The sequence below is a fragment of the Cyrtonyx montezumae genome, unplaced genomic scaffold, assembly GCF_038088225.1.
Source record: "Cyrtonyx montezumae isolate F1298 unplaced genomic scaffold, pur_monq_1.0 scaffold_3, whole genome shotgun sequence".
Taxonomy (NCBI): domain Eukaryota; kingdom Metazoa; phylum Chordata; class Aves; order Galliformes; family Odontophoridae; genus Cyrtonyx; species Cyrtonyx montezumae.
Genome location: NW_027072034.1, coordinates 105,223,801 through 105,245,825, shown reverse-complemented (window position 1 = coordinate 105,245,825; position 22,025 = coordinate 105,223,801). Strand labels below are relative to the sequence as shown.

General features: G+C 40.4%; 1 protein-coding gene across 1 annotated transcript in view; it reads left to right on the top strand.

Moving 5' to 3' along the window:
- AGK (acylglycerol kinase) overlaps positions 1-22,025 on the top strand; it is a 29,654-nt gene that overhangs the window by 5,797 nt on the left and 1,832 nt on the right. Inside the window, exons 3-14 of the mRNA XM_065742708.1 lie at positions 1,766-1,845; positions 3,017-3,092; positions 4,472-4,564; positions 5,448-5,480; positions 7,437-7,531; positions 9,674-9,743; positions 10,535-10,614; positions 12,598-12,655; positions 14,516-14,663; positions 15,920-16,017; positions 18,214-18,284; positions 21,614-21,698. Of these exons, the coding sequence (XP_065598780.1) occupies positions 1,766-1,845; positions 3,017-3,092; positions 4,472-4,564; positions 5,448-5,480; positions 7,437-7,531; positions 9,674-9,743; positions 10,535-10,614; positions 12,598-12,655; positions 14,516-14,663; positions 15,920-16,017; positions 18,214-18,284; positions 21,614-21,698 (987 nt within the window). The remainder of the gene's footprint in view (positions 1-1,765; positions 1,846-3,016; positions 3,093-4,471; positions 4,565-5,447; positions 5,481-7,436; positions 7,532-9,673; positions 9,744-10,534; positions 10,615-12,597; positions 12,656-14,515; positions 14,664-15,919; positions 16,018-18,213; positions 18,285-21,613; positions 21,699-22,025) is intronic.

Below are 22,025 nucleotides of genomic sequence, written 5' to 3'. Positions count from 1 at the left end.
CAAGTCTTTCAGAAAAATAACAGAAAAAATATGATAGTGTATAATGAAAAATATAATGATAAATAAAAAGAAAAGAAATATTACTTCCATAAATCATGCCTTCAGAGTGAAATGCAATTTCAGCTCAGAGTATCTGTTGTTCCTCATTTTTATGTTTTCTATATTAATTCTTGCTGCAGAGATCTCACAGTGACAGAAGTTGTTTTTATATTGCCAAAAATAGCAGTTTTTCCCTCAGTGTTTGACGCATGCTGACCAATTCCTGGCATTAAAAAAAGGCAACAAAAGGTACCAATGAAGTGATGTATAAGGAGAAATTTCAGGACCTAAATGTGCACGTTGTCATAACTGATAAGAAAAGATTGACACAAGAAGATGAGTTCCATTGTGGAAATTCTAACCTTACTGTTTGTTAATTTCAGCCATTATGGCTTATTCTTGAAAGTGCGATAGCACTGTCAGTAGAGCTTCCTATAAGTGCAGGGGGGTAAAGCTTGGGAAAATATCCTGCAGAAGACTCCTGTGTTAGAAAGGAGTGAACCTGAAAGCTTAGTAATCAATTCTCACTGTAATTTCCATTCTCGACGAAGTGTCAGTGCCAGGTACTGCTTGAAAACATACAGCAATATAGCAGCAAAGCATTAAATGTCCGATTTGTTCTTCAGAATGGCAGCAATCTGTAATTGCTTGAAAAATGCTGTTTGCTTTTATAGCATTGTATAAGTGCTGGGCAAAGTAGAGGTCGACTCAGTACATAAAAAGTCTAGTTGGGATAAAGCAGGGGGTTTTCCCTACCATTTTTACACATGTTTTTCGAGTTCTTAAGCCCAGTACAGTACCACATTGGTGATAACCCACCTTCCTGCCAAAGCATCCCCTACAGCAGTACTTCATGCAAAAACTCCACGGCATACGTCTGAAATTAAAGGTGAATTTGTGATGACAGCCTTGGGGTGGCAGGTGGTGATAGAATGATTGCACAGTAAGGAACCCATTTACAAAGCTGAAAACCTTTTACACCTCATTCTCTTGAAAATCCAGCTGACTATGGATGTACTTTGTAAATGTGAGCTGTCTGTCTGATGTTGCTGAGCTCTGGGCATGTAGATCCTGATAGGTGGTAAACTGGTTGGTCTGTCAGGTGGGGGTTGTTTCCTGTGAAGGCACATCATGTCTCTGCCTTCATAAAACATTGTTAAGCCTCATATAATAGGTTTTTCATAGTCACAAAGTAGCGAGTTTCATCCTAGAAGTCCAGCAATGCAGCACCTGAATTGATGTATTTAACAAGGATCTGAGAAGGATATTGCCTTTCCAAAGTTATACCTTCTTATCTATTCAATAATCTTTGATAATGTTTGGCCTTAAGTTGACACCACAAAACTTAAGGAGTGTTGCATTATTATTGTCTTATTTCCTGTCTTCAGAAATGAGAATTTACTTCAGAAATGCCCCCATATGTAACAAATGCCTTCGTCTATTATGTAAAGAAATGGTCGTGCCAATACTTGTACATTCATTCTGAGCCTGTTGTTTAGAGCAAGCTAATGCATCACGTCGTGCTCTTGTTGTGCATCTTCTTGTGATGCTGGTGTTACATGTCACTAAGGAGCTCTGATGTTTGAATAGGAAACCTGTGCAGTGACTGAGGATGGAAGCCATTTGGATGTCGTGAGGCTTGAAAGCCTGTTGATGTTTGTGGAGATGGATTAATTTGAACTCCTTTGCCAACGTTCCTAAACTGAACTGTGATCTTTTTGTTTAGGTTTTTGGCAACCAACTGATTCCTTCCAATATGCCTTTGAAGAAAGCAACAGTGTTTCTCAACCCAGCAGCTTGCAAAGGGTAAAATTCCCCCTCCCCTACTCTCCTTTTGGTATATCTAATTGCCAGTCACTATAAAAGCTGGCCAAATTTTGCGCTTGTTTTTGTCCCCCTCTGACACCAAGCTGCTGCTGTGTAACTGTGCCAAACTATGTATCCCTAAAGATGTCGAGATGGTAAATAGAATTAGATGCTCAAGTTGAAAGAATGATTTCCAAATATTTTATCCTGCATTTGAATCTTGGTCATTTCTCCACATGCCTTTGTATGTGACACTTTTACCTCCTCAAAAACCATAGAAATACAGGATGACCTTGATTTCTTCAAGAGTTGAGGTCACCCAGCAGCAATCTGACTTCTGTAGGAGCACATCCTTGAAAGTGGGAAGCTAAATATGGGTTCAGAGCAAGACTCCTGGAAGAGGTTAGCTGCTGCTTTTGCATACTCATTAGTTAAAAAAAATTTTAAAAAATGGTTATCTCAGATATGATGTGTGTCTGCTTCTCCTGATCAGTTCAGTTTCTTCTCAGCTGCATCTCTAGGATTGGAGATGCAGCTTGGATTTGTGTGCTTTGCTCAAAGCACCCATGAATAAAAATGCCTCATATTAATAAATTAAAGCCTCTGGCTGTATTAGTCTCTCATATTTCTACTTCTAAGTAATTTATAGTTAACACATAATTCTCCTACTATGCAGTTAAAAGCGTTAGCATGCACGAGCCCTTTATCAGAGGAAGGTCAGATAAGATTTTGCTTCTAGGTTTATTTAGTAGTGTATAAAAGTAAATATTTTTTTAAACATCCTCATGAAAACCTAAATGGGCTTTTCTGTGGTCTTAAACCTGTTGCTCTGGAAGTCATTAAGTTGTTTGTTTTGTTTTTTTAAACTTAAGATCTCTCTGGAGATCTTGTTTTGATTTTTAGAACTGTTTTTGGAGAAATACAGATTACCTCCTGCATGTATTAAAACTGCAACAAAAAGCTGAAATCTCAGATAGGAGCATGAAATAGAATACACTTGAAACAATTGACGTTTTGTCTTTGGCTAGCAGGTTGTATGACTGATAAGGTAAACTATACTCTCTGGTTGTAACTACATTTCTTGTTATTACTGATTTGTTACGTTTCTCTTCCTTTTTTCTTTTGCCACCAGACTGATGTGTTTTTCCTTTGTTGTTGCTTTTTTTTCCAGTAAAGCCAGGAACCTTTTTGAGAAGAATGCTGCTCCAATTTTGCACCTGTCTGGCTTGGATGTAAATATTGTTACGGTGAGAACCAATAGGTTCTGTTAATACAGATATAGCGACTACTTTGCTTTCTACTCTTCAAAAACTGAAATTCCATTTTAGATGTATTTGAAATTCCCAGTTGTCCTGCAGGCATCTGTTGGGAGGAAATAATTACTGAGATTTTTAGAAGACATTTAAACCTTTTAATTCACAGTTTACAAACTGTACTGAGTTGTAAATTGTCAGCTAAAGCAGTGCACATACATACCTGACTGTCTGAAGCAGCCCTTCTGTAATTCGTGTTTGAGAGAAAAATCTCTCAGTAGTTGAGTGCTGGCTAGTGGTGCATGCCCATTGCTGCTGAAATTGTCAGTTCTGCTTGAACTTGCAGAATTCAGAATTGAAGTATGTTGACATGCAGTGGAACTCCTCAAGTTAATTAAAAATAACTTCATGTTTTTACCCTAAAAATTTCTCAGTGTATCCCTAGATACTTCACAGAAGCAGAACACTGAGCTCTAAATGGCCTGACTTAGCAGAGAGGTTTTCTTTGGAAAGAGAAGAAAAAGTAAACATGAAGAGATCCTGAAGCCTTTGCATATTTTTGTGGCTGTGACCTGTGGATTGTTTAGTAGTCGCTCTGTCCTGCAATGTATATCTTTCTGTCTTGGGATATTTTTCTTAAGCTTCAGTTTAGTGTTAAGATATTGTTTTTTATTAATGCCTCTCTCTGATCATTGAAAACACATAGTCCAGCATAAGAGAAGAAAATGTTCTGCAAAAATTAAAACTAATGCTTTGTATCTTCAGATCTGGAAAGTGAACAGAACAGCTAGGCTGTAGCTGGGACTGAAATGTCCTTGTAGAAAGCATGCATTTTGCAGAAAACAGTCTGCTAGTTTAGAAACCCAGCATACTCTTTAATGCTGAATTAGTTTTTAGCAGCTTTCCTAGCCTGCTGTTGGGCAGCAGCCCGTGATGTAGCTGATTTGTGCTTCAGGAGATGCACTCAATCACTTTGGCTTCTAAAGGGGCTTTTTTCTGCAAGAGTGGTTTGTTTCTGGGTTTATTTAAATGTAAAACTATCTGCAAATTTGTTTATTGTTGGATATTCTAAATCTACTAAATGAGAGCCTCGTTAGGCTGTGTGTGTGTGTGTGTGTGTGTGTGTTTATTTTCTTACATTGTATTAGGCAGAGGACTGGATTCATAAGTTGAAGAAATTTCAGAATATGTTATGTAAGAAGCATACAGTACTGCATACTGATGTGAAAATAACTATTAATCAAATAGGTAGATTACTCTTTTTCTCTTTGGTATATTAAAAATACACAAACACATGCACACACACACACACAGATATATATATCCCGGAAATAGTCACCTGAGTTCTCATGTTTGGATTTCCATTTCTTCAGACTGACTATGAAGGACAAGCAAAAAAACTGATAGAACTGATGGAAAACACAGATCTGATCATTATTGCTGGAGGAGATGGCACAGTACAAGAGGTACGGCAGCAGCATTGTCCTAGTTTGCTGAGAATCATAGCAAGGCTGAGGGTGAGAAGACTGAGTCTACGTAATGTGGCGACAGCATCACAGTAGTCATTGCTGTACTCTACTGGTTTTTATTTGCCTAAAAGTGATGATGGGAACAGGACTGTTTGGCATAACTTTCACAGTTTTATTCTAGAACAAGAAAATTATTTGGGGATAACTGTTTCCAACTTTTTCTTTCTGTGTAATGTAACTGTAATGGTTTAATTTTCAAAGTTCATTCCTAGCCTGTCTACTTCTGAGGATGAACATAAGTTTTCCTAAATGGGAATTGAGCAATTTAAATTTGATATGGGAGTGATTGTAAGCATGGTATGCATTTAATAAATGTCTGTTGTCAAGACGATTAATGGCAGGAGTGTACAGCCAACAGAACTGGGGAATACTCTCTTTCAAGGCAGGTTGTTTTTTACTAAAGCATTTCCTGAAATGCTAAGTACTGACTTTGTCAGGCAATGGCTAAATGAAATGCAGTGATTTTAAAAGAAAGTGGTTGGGATCCATCTACAAGTTTCTTCAGCCTTAGAATGTGTTAAAACATTAATTGCACACTGAGCTGCACTGTTCTCACATCTGCGCAGGACTGTCTTGGTCTATTCTGTGTTAAAACATTCATGCTAGCATCAGATGTCAACACATACTCATTTACACTCATTTCTGCTGCTTCTGCCATGTGTGCTCACTGGACACGTGTCCTTTCCCATGCAAGCAATAGCAAAAAGAATAGCTGCTTCTTCAATCTTTGCAAAAGATAAATACATGTAATTTTTCACAGCTTTCCACTGTCACTGCAAAAAAAGAATTCTTAAAGGTGAGCCTTTCTCATGTTTTCTAGGTTGTAACTGGACTTCTTCGCAGAGCAGATGAGGTGAGGAAGCCTGTCATTATTTTAGTATTTTGTTTATTTCCTAGAAAAGGTGTCTTGTGCATCCCACCGTGATCTCTTGATCCAACCTGGCTTCTGCAGATATTGTTGCTTCCTAATCCCAGGCCAGTTAGCTGTGTAAGGACTCAGCTGCACTAGCATCCTGCAGTTCTTCCCGTTGTTGTTCTTTGTTCCCTTTCTCAGGAAGTACAGTGGCTCGCAAGCCATGTCTTTGGGAAGCTTCCAGCTACAGTGCAGGATTTGCTGAGAAGCCAGATGTGCAACTTTCGGTGACCTATAGACAGCTGTGTATGCTTTGTTTGGCAGAAATACTGGGCAAAAAATACAAGTTTTTCTTGTATTGGTGCAGACTTGAAATTGAATTTGGGTTTGCCCGTGCCCATGTTGCTTATGCTTGTTTTGCCTTTTCTTCAAGCAGTGAATCTCCTTGCATAGATAGCTGCAGAGAACTAATTGTAACCTCTAAAGGTAGAACACTCAGAATGGAAATCTGAGAGATTTTTCATTTCAAAGCGGGAGGACAGTGTTGAAGAAAGGAGGGGATCATTGCTCCCAAGACCTCCTGGCAGGAGCTGGCAAAAGCTCAACTAAATGAACCAGGCAAGATTATGATGGTATCCTAGGCAGTTAAAATGTATCTGTTGAGGCGTTCACCTTGCCTGAGTGTGACAAGAGAAACGCTGCAGCTCTGCCAGTGTTTCTTATGAGGTGCTGGCTGTATCCATTCTGAGACACCAGGTATTCTTAAATTGGGTGCTGCTATAGCTGACCTGAAACCTCTGTAATCTGGGGATTCTGGAAGAAATGTTTTGGAGGCTTTACTGGCTAGTTATTTCTTCTGCATTTTTGACTTACTTTGATGTAGCTCATGTTGATCTGCAGTAACATAGAAAATCCTGTAATCAGCACTATTTTGGGTGGAATACTGTCTTGTAATATTGCCACTGAGTTACTTCATGTCTTTGGCTCCTTGCCCTTCATATCACTGTTCTAGGAATAGAGACCTGCAGCTCAGTCCCTCAGTTTGTACTCTGCTTCCCTTTCTTGGGTATGTCATACCACTGTTGTCTGGATAAGGAGAGCCTGTGCACGGTGTTTCAGAAACATGGCTTCTAGTAGGCAAGGGAGCAGAGCATGACTGCATCTGCTGTGAGCAGCCTGTCTTCTGCAAGCTGTGAAGCAATGCTGAAGATGAGAGAAGGGTGTCTGAGATGTGTTAAGACTCGCAGGTGAGGCAGAGATAACAAGGAAGAGCAGGTAGGCTTAAAGTGAGAGGAATGTTATTTAGCTAGCATGGACTTGCAGTGGCCTGGCATTGCTGGTAGCAGCACCCGGGAGGGAGATGGTACGTTGTGATGTGCAGTAGTTTACTTTGATTTGCTGACACGATCCAAGAAGCAGAGTTTATTTTGAGGTACGATGTAATAACTTGCTCCTCCAGCCCTTTTGCTGAACTGAAAAATAACATGGTCATTTGAGTTTCAAAAATTAGACCTTCTGCTGCTTCGTGATTTGGATGCCTGAGGAATCAATTAATTTCCTTCGCTTAACTGAGAAAATCTCCTTTCCATACAAGGTTACTCTACCAGAGTGGCATTTCTGCAGTGGTAAATGAGATTCACAGATTCCTGTGCCTCCATCAGTTTTAAGAAAGATGGCAGATTGCTGACAGAATCCATGCATTAGTTAGAATGTGCGTGCCAACCTGCATGTAACAATACTTGCAATGATTACAGAGAGCTCCTTTGCACCCAGTTGGCAGTGATGGGTTCAGAGATTTGGATGCCATGTTCTGAATCATTACATATTACTGCCTCATTTAAGGAAGTGCCTGGCTGCTTAGTGCCAGAGGGGTGATATCAGACACAGCTGTGATCTCCACACAGAAAGCTTCATTCAGCTGATGCAAATATTATTTTACTCCCCTTGTGTGTCCAGGCTGCCTTCAGTAAGATTCCTATAGGATTCATACCTCTTGGAAAGACCTGCACTTTAAGCCACACTCTCTATCCTGAGAGTGTGAACCAAGTACAGTAAGTATTATGTGCTTCTGAAACGTAGCTTTTGTTTTCAAGGAGCAGTGCTTCTTGGTGGTTTGACGCTTTCTTTTTCTTCTATGTTGCATAGAAGTTGGCAGTCTCTGGGCAGAGCCTGATGATTCTCTGGACTTGCCTGTGTTAATGGCTTCCAAAAACTGACTAAAAAATAAAAGAAGGAAACGTATGTATCATTAGAACATGAAGCCATTTACTATGGCTAACTGCTCTGTGATCCTGTGATGCTTAGTTTGGCATGTTTCAAAAAGAACAAAAAATAAAGAAACAATAACAACAAAGCAATCAAAAGGGTCAAACCCATTAGGAGTATTCAGAAATATAATACAATAGCAAGGATGTGAGCAAACAAACAAGCAAAAAAACCCCAGAAGAAATGATACTCTTTCCAGCCCTGTTTCAAGAACTTTAGAAACCAGTCCCCAAGTAACCTGATGTGTACCTATGTAGTGAGGCGTAAGAGAATCTCTTTATGGAAGAGGTTGCATCCCATTACTGACTTCTGCAGAGTTTTGTACTCTTCTTGTGTTGGGACTAATGCTGGCAACCATCTAACACCCTGAATCTCATCTGTTGGTATCCTAGACCTGATCTGGTCTGGCAGTATCTTTTGCCTGCATTTTGGTTTGATATGATTGTTTTGCCCACTTCTGATCTGAATTCTGGCCAGTTAATCTTTCTTATCCCCACACTTCCTCCCTTTTCAATTTTTCCTCCTTCTCCCTCCATGCTAAAGAGTATATTTGTCCTTGCCTCTGAAATCTGTTCACCCTGGTTCTCCCAGTAACGAATTAGCATTGTTATTCACGAGACCCTTGCTGGTATCTATCACACATAAAATCCATGAGCCAACTGTTATAACATCCTTCATTAAAACTACCAGAGTGCTTTGAAGCTCAGCAGGATGGACAAGCCTGCAATCAGCAGCAAAGATTAAAATAATAATTTATGTTTGAGTTCTAAAGAAGCTGTTTGAAATGAGTGATCTTCTTGTCCCCAGGTAATGAACTGTGCAGGTAAGACTGCAGTGTACTGGTGAAACTGAAAGGAGTTTGGTCAGTAGGTTGCTGAATAACCCACACCCGTAACAGAACCTGACTTAAGGAGTGCAGAAGTGATATTTTAAAAAGAACTTGGACTTTGATTCCTTTGTCACTATTAGAGCTGTTCTTTGAAGTGTAGGAATTGCAGAGATTGCAGAGAGGTGGGAGCTAGGAGAAAAGAAAGGCTGAGGAAGAAACAGTTTCCTTCTCTGTCTCAGTATCCTAAGCCTGATGAAGCCAAAGGCAGTTTCACTTGTTGATTCGTGTAGATATTGGGCTGGATCTGAAAACAGTGTTTGGCTTGGTTGTTTTCCAGCTGAAACAGTGAAATGATGCACAGTGTGGAATTTAAATTTTACCCAACTTTGTTTAAACAGAGGAAAAAAAAGAGGTTCCAATGAAATACATGCTTCAAAGCCTGAGTATAGAGACTTCCTTTGTGAGCAAGAACACTTCTGTTATGAAGTCATTAGTGCTACCTTGTATGACAAGAAATGAGGCAGTATCTTAGTTAATGTCCCCAACTTAACGGAGGCCAAAACAAAATGACCACTGCTCATAGGTAGTTTTAAATTGATTAAGAACTTCAAAATGCGTTAGCATAACAAGGTAGTGCAGTCCCAGACACATGAATTGAGATGGGGGTCTCATGCTTACTCCTAGGTTGTTACACTCGCCACCATTAAAATAAGACCATGTTTGGATCCTTAGTATGTATCCATAACGTCAGCTAACAGAGCTGGTGCATGATCTGGTAGATCAGCTGAAGAAGGAGAAATCTGTCTGCAGAGCTTAGGCTGGGAACTTCCTTTTGTTTTTCTGGTCTTTGCTGTTTGTTAGGATGCCTTTGGGCTTTGTTAGGCTTTGCCACAGCTTGCACCCACCTGGTTTGCTTTCTCATTTCAAGGAAGTGGAGCACTTTGTTGGCATTCTTTTCTCAGGGCTGCATATAGTCTTTCCTACAAGAAAAAGCCCCATCAGGGTGCTAGTGGAGTCTGCTGGGAAAAAAAAAGTATAATTTTAAACCTTATTCCTTCTGCCTTCCTGTTTGTTTTCCTTCTTTCTTTTTGTTTTGCAGACATATTACTAATGCTACATTGGCCATTTTGAAGGGAGAGACAGTTCCACTTGATGTCTTGCAGATCAAGGTAAAAATATCTGCTTGTTTGGCACCCAGCATTCCTAAAACTTTCCCATTCTCATATTGTTCTGTTTAAATGAACTACTTTTCGTCTGTGGCGTGCTGCTATGAATTTTGGCTTATCATATCAGCAGTCCTGTCAGCAGTCATTTCTCCACTGTATACTATGACATCACTTTGTCTGAACTGGAGAAAATACTTGAATGGCTGAATATATTTTGGGGGGAGTTAAGACAGTTTTGATGAATGCAGAAGTTGCTGATATTTCTGTAGAAATAGTGAGAGATAACAACAGCTGTCTGAGCTGATTTAATAAGCTCATGTGTGTTGCAGAATTAATAACTTTCAAACTGAAAGATGCGAAATGGGAAAACCTTTGACTGCTCAGTATTGTTTTTTTAGTATCTGTTATTTTTCTGTTACGTTGTAGAACAGACATTTCTGCAGAAAGAACTTAGTGTTGCTGTGTAAGAACACCTTGCTTTTGGCTGACACTATCCACAAAATGAATATTTTGACTGCACACCTATTGCTGAGTGTGCAGTCAGACTCAGTCAACCCTTTAAAAAATGCATGTTTTATATTTCTCTCTGGGAGTAAATGGGATGTGTAGCACTTAAATTGAGGTTAACCTTTATGGCAGTTAGCTATTTATCATGCTTTTTCTGAGAAATTCCTTTTTTGAGATTAATCAGAATTCAGGTTTTATATAGAAATGAGATTTTTCTGCTTTCAGAAGACAAAGTTGGAAAAAAAGATAAGAGAATGCAATTTTGTGCTTTCTAATTTTCTTTACAGGGAGAAAAGGAACAGCCTGTGTTTGCACTGAGTGGTTTAAGATGGGGATCTTACAGAGATGCAGGAGTTAAAGTCAGCAAGTAAGAAAGCACATTTTTGAAGCATCTTGTCTAAAAAATAACCCTCTGTCACAAAGAAGCCTTTCTTGAATGTAGACATTTGACAGGCAGAAGCACCAACTCTTTTTAGCATTAGCATTACAAGAGTGTAAAACATTTCAGGGATTTTGCCATTCAAAATAAACATGTATTTAGTGCTGAGCATTTCTTAATGTAATTGCTTTCCTTTTGCCTTTTGGTGCCCATTTCTGGAACTTTGTTCAGATTGCATCAGTCGAAAAAACTCTCCCTTGAGTAAAGTCTAAAGTTGTTTTTCATCAATTGCCAATGAAAAGATGGAGATTCTGTAACTCAATTCTACCAAGGGACATCAGATGCAGTAGAAATGTCCTTCAGCTCCTGCCAGAAATGACATGGACCGTACTGTCTGATGATGGTTTTCTGAATGCTAAACTAATAATTGCTGGGTTTTCTCCAAGTGGATATTTAACGTGCCGCTGCCTGCGTATCAAATGACTAGCATTATCTGGTGAGGGAGCAGCAGGGCCATATCAGTCCACTTCACAGACTGCCATAGAGGAATTGCAGGACAGTAACTATGATCTGTTTTGTGAATGAGCTATCTTCAGGGAAGCAGGAGATAGCTGACCTCTGGTATCTGGCAGGTAAGTATGTAGGTTTGAGAGGTGATGTGGGATAGGAGAGATGCAGCAAGTGGTCTGGGTGCTTGTCTTTGAGAAGCATGGGATAGGTAGCTTGTGTGGGTACTGACTTAGCTATCCTGAGGACTCTCCTGCCAATTGTAGCCCCAAGATTAAGGAAGTACACTTCTGTCCCCTCTGTGTTCTTACTAGGCTTCCTGCCTATGCTTTGTTTTATATCTAGTGTCAGCCTTCACATCTTTTCCTGCAGCAACTGCCTTTCATAGGAGTCATGAACGCCATGCTGAAGGCTTGACAGCACCTCCTGTACTCGGGGTAGTGTGAATGACTGCAGACCTCATTTTTCCATGAATGTTTTTTGAGTGTCCAGGAGACACATCCAGCTTGGAAAACACTTCAGCCACAATTGAATGGAGACTTAGCAAGCTTGGGTTAAGGACCCTGTGTCCTTTCCTTTTTTTATACTTCTGTCAAAATGTATACATTTGATCCCTGACAAAGATATACTGGGGCTAAGTGAACTTTTGGTGTTCCAGTAAAGCTGAAAAGAAGGCACCTTCTACAAAGAGGAGTTGAGCTGTCAGCCACAGTTCCAGGAATGTGTCTAGCTATCCCTAAGCTAAGCCCTGTCCTGGTGAATACGTACCACTGAGTGTTGGTTTTGAGGATTCATAGTTTTACAGACAATTTCATGGCTTGATGGAAGTGGTGTGACTGCTGCACACCTTAGTAGTTAATGATAGCCTTACATCTTCAGTGTTGTTGAGCTGATGGTGCTTAATGTAAATTGTTGACCTTTTGTGGAGGATGGTGATCAAAATGTGTACCAAGCCTACCTAAGTATAGTCATGGATTTAGATTCTATACTGTATTTCATGACAGACAGGATTTTTATTTTGTAAAACGTCGATTTTGGTCTGAGAATACTTTGGGGCAAGTGAATGTTTTCTGGTTCTTATCTCTTGCTGATAATTTTTGGTTTGCTTGTTTCCTCCAACTTCATTCTTTATTACAGATTGTAGAGGTGCATCCCACCAACTAGTAGACTACAAACCTTTAAATTAGTCCCAGTTGTGTTGCATAACTAGGTAAAATTCTTCTACTCAGATGTCAGGCTGCCTGTAGGAAATGTATGCTTCACGTTGATGATGTGTAACTCAAGGATGGAGTGTCACTGCTAAGCTGCTGGTGTGTAGAAACTGGTGGTATCACAAGGCTAAAGACTGTAGGGAAGCACTAACTTGACAAACAAATCTATGTGCCCTAACTTCATACAAGATTTCTCCTTCCTCCGCTCTCATCTCCTGAATATCTTAAGAGTTCTTTCTATTCTTTTTTTCAGATACTGGTACCTTGGGCCTCTGAAAACCAAAGCAGCTCACTTTTTCAGTACGTTTAAGGTAAAAAAAAAATAACAGGAATGGAGGGGAAGTGTTTTTGATGATTGTATAGCTTGGAAATGAAAAGGCTGACTGCTTTGTACACATTATCTGCATTGTTATCTGAAGTTCTGGTAGCAGTATAAATTGGGAGTGAAGCTCCACTCATTGAAAAACCTAGCAGTCATTATAAATTTATATCTTAAGAAGGGGGAGGCAGAATACCTCTGCCTTAGAAAAAATCTTTTTTAAGAATCTGTTGCTGCAAGATCACCAGAGGGAGCCAGTAACCACGTTTGGAGCTAGGGAGTAGTAGTGGTTCTCAACATAGCACTTGTTCTGTCACCTTTTCTAAACAGTATTTCTTATGATAACATTTCATTATGATTTATTCATTTGGCAAAATTATATATATAATTTGACTGCTCATGAATGTTGATAATCAGGTTCCCATATGGAGGAAAATGAACATGTAGATTAGTATCTTAAGATCTCACCTTTAACTTGCTTAAAATTGACCCTAGAAAGATGAAAATTTGATCAGCATGAGAGGCAAAGCACTTTGACTCAAGTGCCTTTCTCTGCTCTCTGAACATGCAAGGAGCCTCGTGAAAAGGCTGTAGGGGGATACCTAGGAGCTGCAATGGTAGATGAGATTGTGAAGCCAAGGAGTTAGACTGTAATGTATTCATGAAAGATTACCCCCTGCTCCCCATCCCTGAGAGATTTGAGGTGATTCTGTGTGCTGATATTCTAAGTAGAAACTTAGTCTTCACCTCTCTCCAGCACCTTTCTCACTTTTATTGATGCCTCAGTGAGTGGCAGTGATAGCGGGTCTCACTGGCAACTTATTCATTCTGCATTTAAAAGATGTGTTTAACCTGCTGAAGGTTAAAGAGAAATGCTCACTTTTCTGGATATTAAGAAAAAAACGTTTCTACCCAATCTCCCCCAGTTGTACTATCCATTGCTTGTGTCTCTTATGTTACCGTTTTGTTAATTTCTATAAGAAATGGTCCCAGCCTGCTGAGTTTAATCTCTTCCAAGTTCGTCCTTGCTGCTGTGCACTGTATCTTTGTTGATTTGGCTGTAGCTGTCCTTGGAAATGGAAATATGTTTTTAAAAAATCATATTATTTCATCCATAAGTCCTCTGCTTTAAGCATATCAGAAATTAGTTTTAAAACAAAGTGAGAGAAGTGTCAGTGTTCATAGGTGTTCAGGAGCTAAGGTTCTGCTATAGCTCATCAGTTTTTGGCAGTGGAATGTGAAATATCACTGAGAATAATGCATTATTTTATTTCCTCAGGTGCTCTATAAAACTCTACTGACTTGCCCTATGACCTGTTGTGTACTCTGCAAGCACCTGACTATATGATCAGTCCCTGATTGTTTGAGGTGCTGAAGAACAAAAGCCTGCCAGATTTGGGTGCCCCTTGGCTGCATGCAGCGCTGTAGTAGTCTTTGCCTTTTGGCACTGGGCCACACTGCAGCTGCTCCTTGAGGTTCCCTTTGTGCCATGCAGAGAGCAGTCGTGTAATGTTGACCTTGCCAGTTTTGGTTGTTTCCCACAGCCAGAAGCAGCCATGTTACCCTGCCACACATCTGCAGCAAAGAAAAGATCCTTGGAACCTCCCTGTTTAGGGAAGGAGTAGATTAGTAGATTTGGGAACTGTGGGTGCTCTTATTCAAGCTGCAGGGATGTAATCTTACATGAATGTAGAGGCCAAATAGTAGACAGAGGCAGTGGCATCATCTGGGTAGCTCTGAAGCAGTGCTTGTCATCACATGATGAATAGGCTGTACGAACCCGCAGAATAAACAGAAAGGTTCTCAACAGAAGGCCCTCTGTCTTTTGTGTTTTTTTCCATGTAAATCCAAGGAATGGCCTCAGAAACACCAAGCTGCTCTCATGTATCTGGGTCCAACTGAGAGACCTCCAGAAGAGCCAGAGAAGAAGCCATCCAGGCCTCCTCTGTATGTGAGGCTTTACAGACGACTTCGCTTATACTTGTCACCTCCCCGAAAAGGTGAGGTGTGTGTGTTTTGGCATAAAGTCCCAGACAGCTTTTACTTATCTAATAGATCAGAGCTGTGGATTGTTTTGTTTTGACTTTTTCTTTCTTCATTACTTTTTTTGTTCTCTCTTATGTCTTTCCCTTTCCCTTTGTCTCTGCCTAAAATGCATTTTTAGAGAACTCACTGTTTTCACTGAGCTCACAGTTGCTTGCCACTGAAGTATCTCTGTCTCCTGTAAAATGACTTCTTTGTTGGGAGAAAGGAGCTTCTCTTATTTTTCTCTGTGGAAGGAGATACTGCTGAAACAGAACAGCTAACAATGATTAAAACAGAAGCCAGTAAAATTAGAGCTGTGCAGAAGCCTTAAGTATCTCATACTACCTCACTTGGAAACAGGCATAAATTCCCTTCTCTGTGTTCTGTGAGCCTTTCTGGAGAGGTTAGCTAGGCAATTCATGTTGCAGAGTGCAAAAGAAAAGGAGCGTGCACATTGTATCATAGGATCACAAGGTTGGAAAGGACCTAAAAGATCATCTAGTCCAACTGTCCAGCCATTACCATTGCTGCCACAAGCACTAAAGCATATCTCATAGCTCATCATCCAGATGTCTCTTGGACAGTGCCAGGGATGGCAAATCCACCACCTCCCTGGGCAGGCCATTCCAGTGCCTGACCACTTTCTGAGAGAAAAAGTTTTTCCTTATGTCCAATCTCAACCTCTTTTGGTACAACTTGTATCCATTTCCTCTGGTCCTGTTTGTTGCCTGGGAAAAGAGGCCAAACCCTCTGTAATGATGCAACCTCAACTGGTGCTTCCCCTTCCTCCTGAAAGCTAGAAGAGGTGATTCAGGTAGAGGTGTAGACTAAGTGACATGCATGTGAGAACTGAACCCTGGAGTTTTTTTCCTAAGGTACATGTTACCACAGCATCCTGAACATTGGCTATCCTGGTTTTTTTTGGTAGCTGCACTAAATGTTCCTGTAATGCTAGTCTAGAAGATTGGGTAATCCTTGGTCTTAAGAACTCACAGAGCTGCCAGGTAATATGCTTCATAGTCTTTCCTGCCACTGTGTGAACACCAGTGTTGTGGTTTTTTTTCCTTCAGTACTTCCAAATTTTTGATGTTTGAAAGAAAGAAAGCTAGTGGTCATGGTGGGTCAAAGTGATTTTTGTGTCTGGCATTGATGTTTTGTGCTTCTCAGCAGTGAAATGGTGATCTCTTTAAGTAAATTTCCCTTAATGTTATCTTCTGTATTGGCTTCATAGAAATCCCCCAGGAGGTAGCCCCAGAGGACTGGCAAGAACTGAAGCTCTCCACCGTCGAGCTTTCCATTGCAACTCAGAACAGACAGCTTGATCTGACAGTAAGACCACAGTATTTCACTGGACTCCAAATACTCCCTGCCCACAGTTTTCTTTTATTGCTAAACTCCCATTCTTTTGTCTTTATAAATAAAACATTACCCTGTGCAAGTTGAGGCCCTTGGTTGAATCTAGGAAAGGGCAAAAAGCAAAAAAGGCAAAAAGGGTGTAAAAGCACTGGAAATTCCTGTAAAACATGCAGTGTGATCAGGAAGGATCTCTGTAACTGGAAGGTGTCATTAATTCAGTGGGAGCCTTAGTGTTACCCAGGAGGCATTGGAAATGGATACTCCTTTCCTTCTTGACCCATGGGAGCAGCAAATCAGATACAAAACTTTTATCAATGTGTGCCGGAGTGCAGCTGTGAACATGAAAGTCTCCCTGGAAATATGGTTTCTTCTCTCCCTTCTGACTTGCAGAGCAAAGAATTAAGAAGAAATGGCACTAAAGAAAGGACAGGGGCTACGATGAGTTAAAGGACAGGAAATGTGGATGGTTGTGGAAGAGCAGAACAAGGGAGCAAGGGAACTGTTCCTGTGATAGCCTTCTGTCACATCCTGCCCATAAGGCTTATGCTCTTCATTGCGTGCTTTAATTACCCGTCTTTGGCTTATGTCTATGTTTTGGTGCATTGTCATTGCTATGAAAGCTTTTTGGGTAGATGCCAGTCTTTAATTCTGCTGGAGAATTTTAGCACAGTGATCCATTTCTCTTCATGTCTTCCTCTTGGCTGCAGGAAACCACAGCTACTATCCCAGATTGACAGGAGATGTTGGACATTCTGCAACATGTTTTTTGTACAGGCTCTTCAAAAGCCTGAAAATCAGAGTATTGTTGCTAGGTTATCCTTGTAGGATCAGACAAAAAAAAAAAAAAAGTAAAAATCAAACCAGGCAAATCTAGACTTAAAATTTCCTCCTGTGTTCTCCTTAGCCTGTACTGCATAAACGTTAGTTTCTTCTCCATCAGTGATTCATGATTTGCACTGCTGGTGTCCTGCTTATGGTAGAAACAAGACTGAACTACCAGGGTATTTTTTTTCTTTACTGATTCCCTATGTCCTTTGGACAAAATATCCCTTGTCTAGATGTCCCCTACACTAGAGTCAGTGATATGAAGTGAAAAAGACTTATCAGAACTGGAAAATCTCATTGCCACAGACTAGCCTGTGCTTTAATACTTTAATGCTTTAGTACTTTAACAAAGCAGCAGTGTAGGGTTCTCTCTCATTTCTCTTGCATATTGCAGAGAAATGGTTGACTTCATATTAAGACAATTAGACTTCTCTGTTTCTAGAACTGGATGTGTCTTAATCTTACATCTTTTTTTCTACTGATAGGTACCCCATATATCTGCCTTTGAATCCCACTTTTGAAGCTGTTGTCCCTGCAGCCATCAGAGCTGAACCACAATATTGTCAAATGGACATCAGGGCATATCTGCTCCATACTGCCAGCCAGTCATGTCTTTCTTTCTCACTCATTCCCAGGCTCTCCTGTGGAGCTGATAAAGTTATACAGGTGCAGCCTAGGCATTGACAAACTTACCTCTGCAGATACAGCAAAGGAATGAAACAAGTGTTACGCTACTAAATCTATTTGGTTTTACTTTTGACATTTTGATTGCATCTTTGCTAGGACTTTTGCCAGAGCAGAAATGTTTTCTTTAATTAAAAAAAATAATAATAATGATTTACATCTAAATCAAAGTTGCTTTCCCAGCAAAAGCTTTATTGTATACTTAGTTTAAGGACGTGCTGCAAGTGGAATAGTAGCTAAGTAACGAATTTGAAGGAGTGGTAACAAGAGCACTTTGATTTCAAATGTGTATCATTTGAAATTCTCTTACTGCACTGTTTGGTGGCCAAATGCAGCATCGTTATACTATTGCTTAAGGTCATGAAAAATCCACTGATTAGAAATCTGTGGACAGAGGTGACCCAACAGTCTTTAGTAAGTGTGCAAAACATAGCAAGAGCCAAATATGTGAGTCATTATTTCACTTCTTACAGCATTTATTCTTGAATAATCGTCAATGAGAAACTGTTCTCTATAATTTATAATCTGTGTCCCTCAAGTCAAGAAAGGAACAAAAGAATGAAATGCATATTTTGTCTCTTTCTCTGGGACAAAGAGCTGGGTGTTTTGTAATGTGTTTAATGTTAACTGCTTCACTTGTGAATCTTTTATTTTGCTTAGCGCACTGAAGACTTCATGAATATTTGCATTGAAGCAGATACCGTCAGCAAAGGACAGTTTGTGAACAGAGGGTGAGTATGGGAACACTGCAAAAAGAGGTCCAAATCTCCATACAGGTCAGAACACTGATTTTTATTTTTCTCTCTGTTTTTCTGCTGTGAAATTCTGCATCAGAGGTCATTTGTCAGTGATACGTCATGGAGATTGCTAGCTTTGTTCTTTAAAATTTGTACAGATTTTCTGGAAACAAGGCAGATCAGTCTACCTTGAGTTCTTCCTTGCTTCTCAGTTTCCTGTGGCTTTTCTCTTGTTCCCCACTGGAACTGAGTGATGCTACCTAGAAGACACTATAATAACCAGTGTTTTATAGGCAACCATAAAGACTGACTCCAGAATCTCTTATCTCTAGCTGTTCAGTGGTTTAAGAGTCACAGAGCTGATAAGCTTGTACTAGTGGTACCTGGAATTTCTGAACTCTGATAAGACACAGCTTTTAAGTGAAGGGCTCAGTAACTCTTCAAAGATATGAGGTCTGAGCTTGAGCCACTTTTGGAAGATATGAATTTATAGAAGGACTGTAATCAAATGTGTCATATGCGGAGCAGGGAATCTGCGGGTGTGAAGAAGCAGCACACAGAGAAAGAGTGAGCATGTATTTCTTTCCTGTGTTTGGGGTCTTGTCATGTGATGTGATTGTTCCTCTGCTCTCACCAAGTATAAATCAGAACTGCTTTTTCCTGCTCCTCCATGCTGTCATACCAGCAAATATATTGCATCTTCAGTGCAGTTTTTATTAGCAATTGGTTTTCTTACTAAACCCAAGGCTGCTCTTCTGTATGACCATTTTATTTCCTCATTCTGTTTTATAGTCATAGGGCTCCCTCTAGTGAAATCAGATGGAATACATTTTTTGAATACATTTTTTGCCTGATTGTCATCTCATGAGTGTCTTGTAATAGCAGAAGTGAGCCCCTTATTTGAGCATCTCTTGAGCCTCGGTGGGAATATGGTCTTCTGATGTATGCATACACAGTGGATCAGGATGCCACCTGCATCTGCTTTTAGGTTGCATGAGCCACGTGGTCCATGTGTGCTTTAGACTGAGATCTTGCTTTAAAGGCTACAGAAAGAAAAGGAGGAAAGACAGCAAGAGAAATTCAGCCTCTTAAGGGGGAAATGAAGGAAATTACAGCGTGATGGTTTCTTGGACACTGCTCCCTGAAAAAATGTTGATGGTTTTGGGTGATATAAAGGAGGGGTGTTAGGCTGTACACCCAATGTACAGTATCCCTCATGTGAGTTGGACGTGATTCACACAGTAGCGTGTCACATTTTTTTCTGACTGAAGTACACTGCTGTGCAGAAAAAGCTTCTGGTAAGCAGTGACACGCCCTGCTAGATAGCTCCTTGGAGACACCACCACCAGCTTTGAGCTGCTGTTCAAGCAAAGCTCAAAGAAGAGAGCTCTTTTGGTTAAACAGTGCCCAAAAGTCTGTAAGTAACAGCAAAAGAAAAGCAGGAGTGTATGTGTTGGGGAACAATAGGAGTACCCAGTTACTCCTACAGAGAAGAGTCCAAACAGAAATAAAACACTGATTTTTGAGGCAAAATCAAGGTGCTCTGGGCAGCTGTCATCTGCAGAATGCCCCTTGGCAGTTTGGTTTGAATCAAGCCCTTATTACAGGTTCCCCATTGCCCAGCACCAACAGGGTTTGCTTTTGGAGGTATAACAAAGAAGCCTTTCGCTTGTTTGTTTTGTTGTTAAAGCACCACCACAAGAATTTGGAGGAGTTGAAAAGGTTTTAGAGAAAATGCCACATCAGTGTGAGTATCCAGTTGTTTTTTTCTATTGAAGAGGGCACTGAGCTGATCAGAACTGGTGGAGCCCAGAGGAAGCCACACAACCTGTGTTTTTATGGCACTGGGGGTGGTGCATCAGAGCGCTGTGGAGCAGCTGCTATTGCATCTCAGAGAAAGGAGCAGTCATCCTAGGTGTATGTAAGTGCCCTCTGGATGCAGATCAGATTTGCATGAACAGGAACATCTGTAGCAGTGTAGTCATGGTCAAGTAGAGTTGTCAGTTCGCTCCTCCTAGCATTCTCCTTTGACCATTCTTTAGTTACATGTCTTGTCCCTGTTGAGCTAACCCTGATCCCATAATTGCATTTACGTGGATCCTCATTTACCATTGTGAATCAAAAAATCTTGCTCACCAGAGTGCAGTAAGTAGGACCTTACGTGTTGAACTTTGGGCAGGTTAAACATTAAGCTGGGAATCTTACTGCTTATGTGTATAGCTCTGTATGAACTGTATAATTGCATGCCATCAATGATTTATCATTTGTACTGCCAGGGGGATGTTTAATTCCCTCACATTCATTCATTAATCTTTTAGCATATCCATATTGGATTAAAAACAAACTTTCCATAGACAATATTGCTCCTGCCCGTTCCTTTGGTGCCTGAGCTTTTCTTCTTTTGTCCTTCAGTTATTCTCACCTCTTTCAGCCTTTTATCTCTTTCTCCGTGATTTTCTGTGATTTTAAGAGGAGCTTGCATTTCTGGGGCATGGAATCTTTGGTGTATAGGGTGTTTCTGACATGCTTTTTTCTGACATTTCTTTTCTTGGGCAAGATGAAGTTATTTTAATTATTACTTTAATTACAGTCCACAGAATGGACAGAGTTGCTGGGGACAGCTGATGTGAGAATTTCAGTGATTAACTGTGCAGCTGTGCTGCCCCCTTAGCTATTTGTGTGTTGTCTGTTTGGATGGGGACCAGACTGAGGGATGGGGAGTGGTGTGCCCTATGTGAAAAGCAACCCAAAAGGAAGTGTGAGTTCTGTTTGGAATGGATAAAATGCTGATGTTCTGGGGTTTCCAGACAAGAAAAATTGAAAGCAAACAATGAGAGACTTTATGCTGAGTGGTGTTGATGTGAGAAGACAGTTTTTTTGTTTGGTACTGTTTCCAGAATGATAATGCAGTTGCTCAGTATAACTAATTCTACCTTGTTGTTGTTAAGAGTTTTTTGCACTGCTGATAAGGGCATGGAATTTGAGGAGATGGCAGTCATCCACTGTGGGCATTGCACATTCAGCATATAAGTGAGGAGCACAAGACTGTGCTATAAGAGTATATTCAGATTTATTCAGCAAACCTCAGAGCAGAAGTTGGTTGGAGGCTGTCAGTGCATACTGATGCGTACTGACTGCACCAGCAAAGGCCATCTGTATTTTATTTTCTCACAGTTAAGCTCACAAGTATTGTATACATATATATAATCTTCAGGTTTGTCAACTTCATAGTGATTTACGAACCCATAACAATGTGTCAGCTCTAAAGGTAGCTGTTTCTGAAGAACCTTCTCCTTAGCTTACCTCTCTTTTGATTGAAACAGAAGTCAGAAGATGCGTGATCCACATATGTGTCCCGAAGGGAGTCAGTGCATCCAAGCCAGCAGATGCATCTTGCAGCTTCCAGAGGTGAGAAGTTGAGGGATTGGGGAAACTTTGTCAATTCATTTCCTAGTGCCACATGATACTGCACATTAAGAAATCACTACTTCAGATCTGGGAGGCTGGGTGTACTGTTCCTCAGTGCAGCATCTCCATCCCCAGCCACAAGGCACTTACAGCCCAAGTGGTTTGTAAACTAGAGGGGGAGCTTTGTTCACCCAGGAAATAGGCTGCTCCACTTCTGCATACATGACAGACTTTTTACATATACAGCAGTGGAGGTTGTAAAGATTCTCTTACTCAGGTGCATTTAATAGACACACCTTCTCTGTAGTACTGAAGATAGAATTCCTC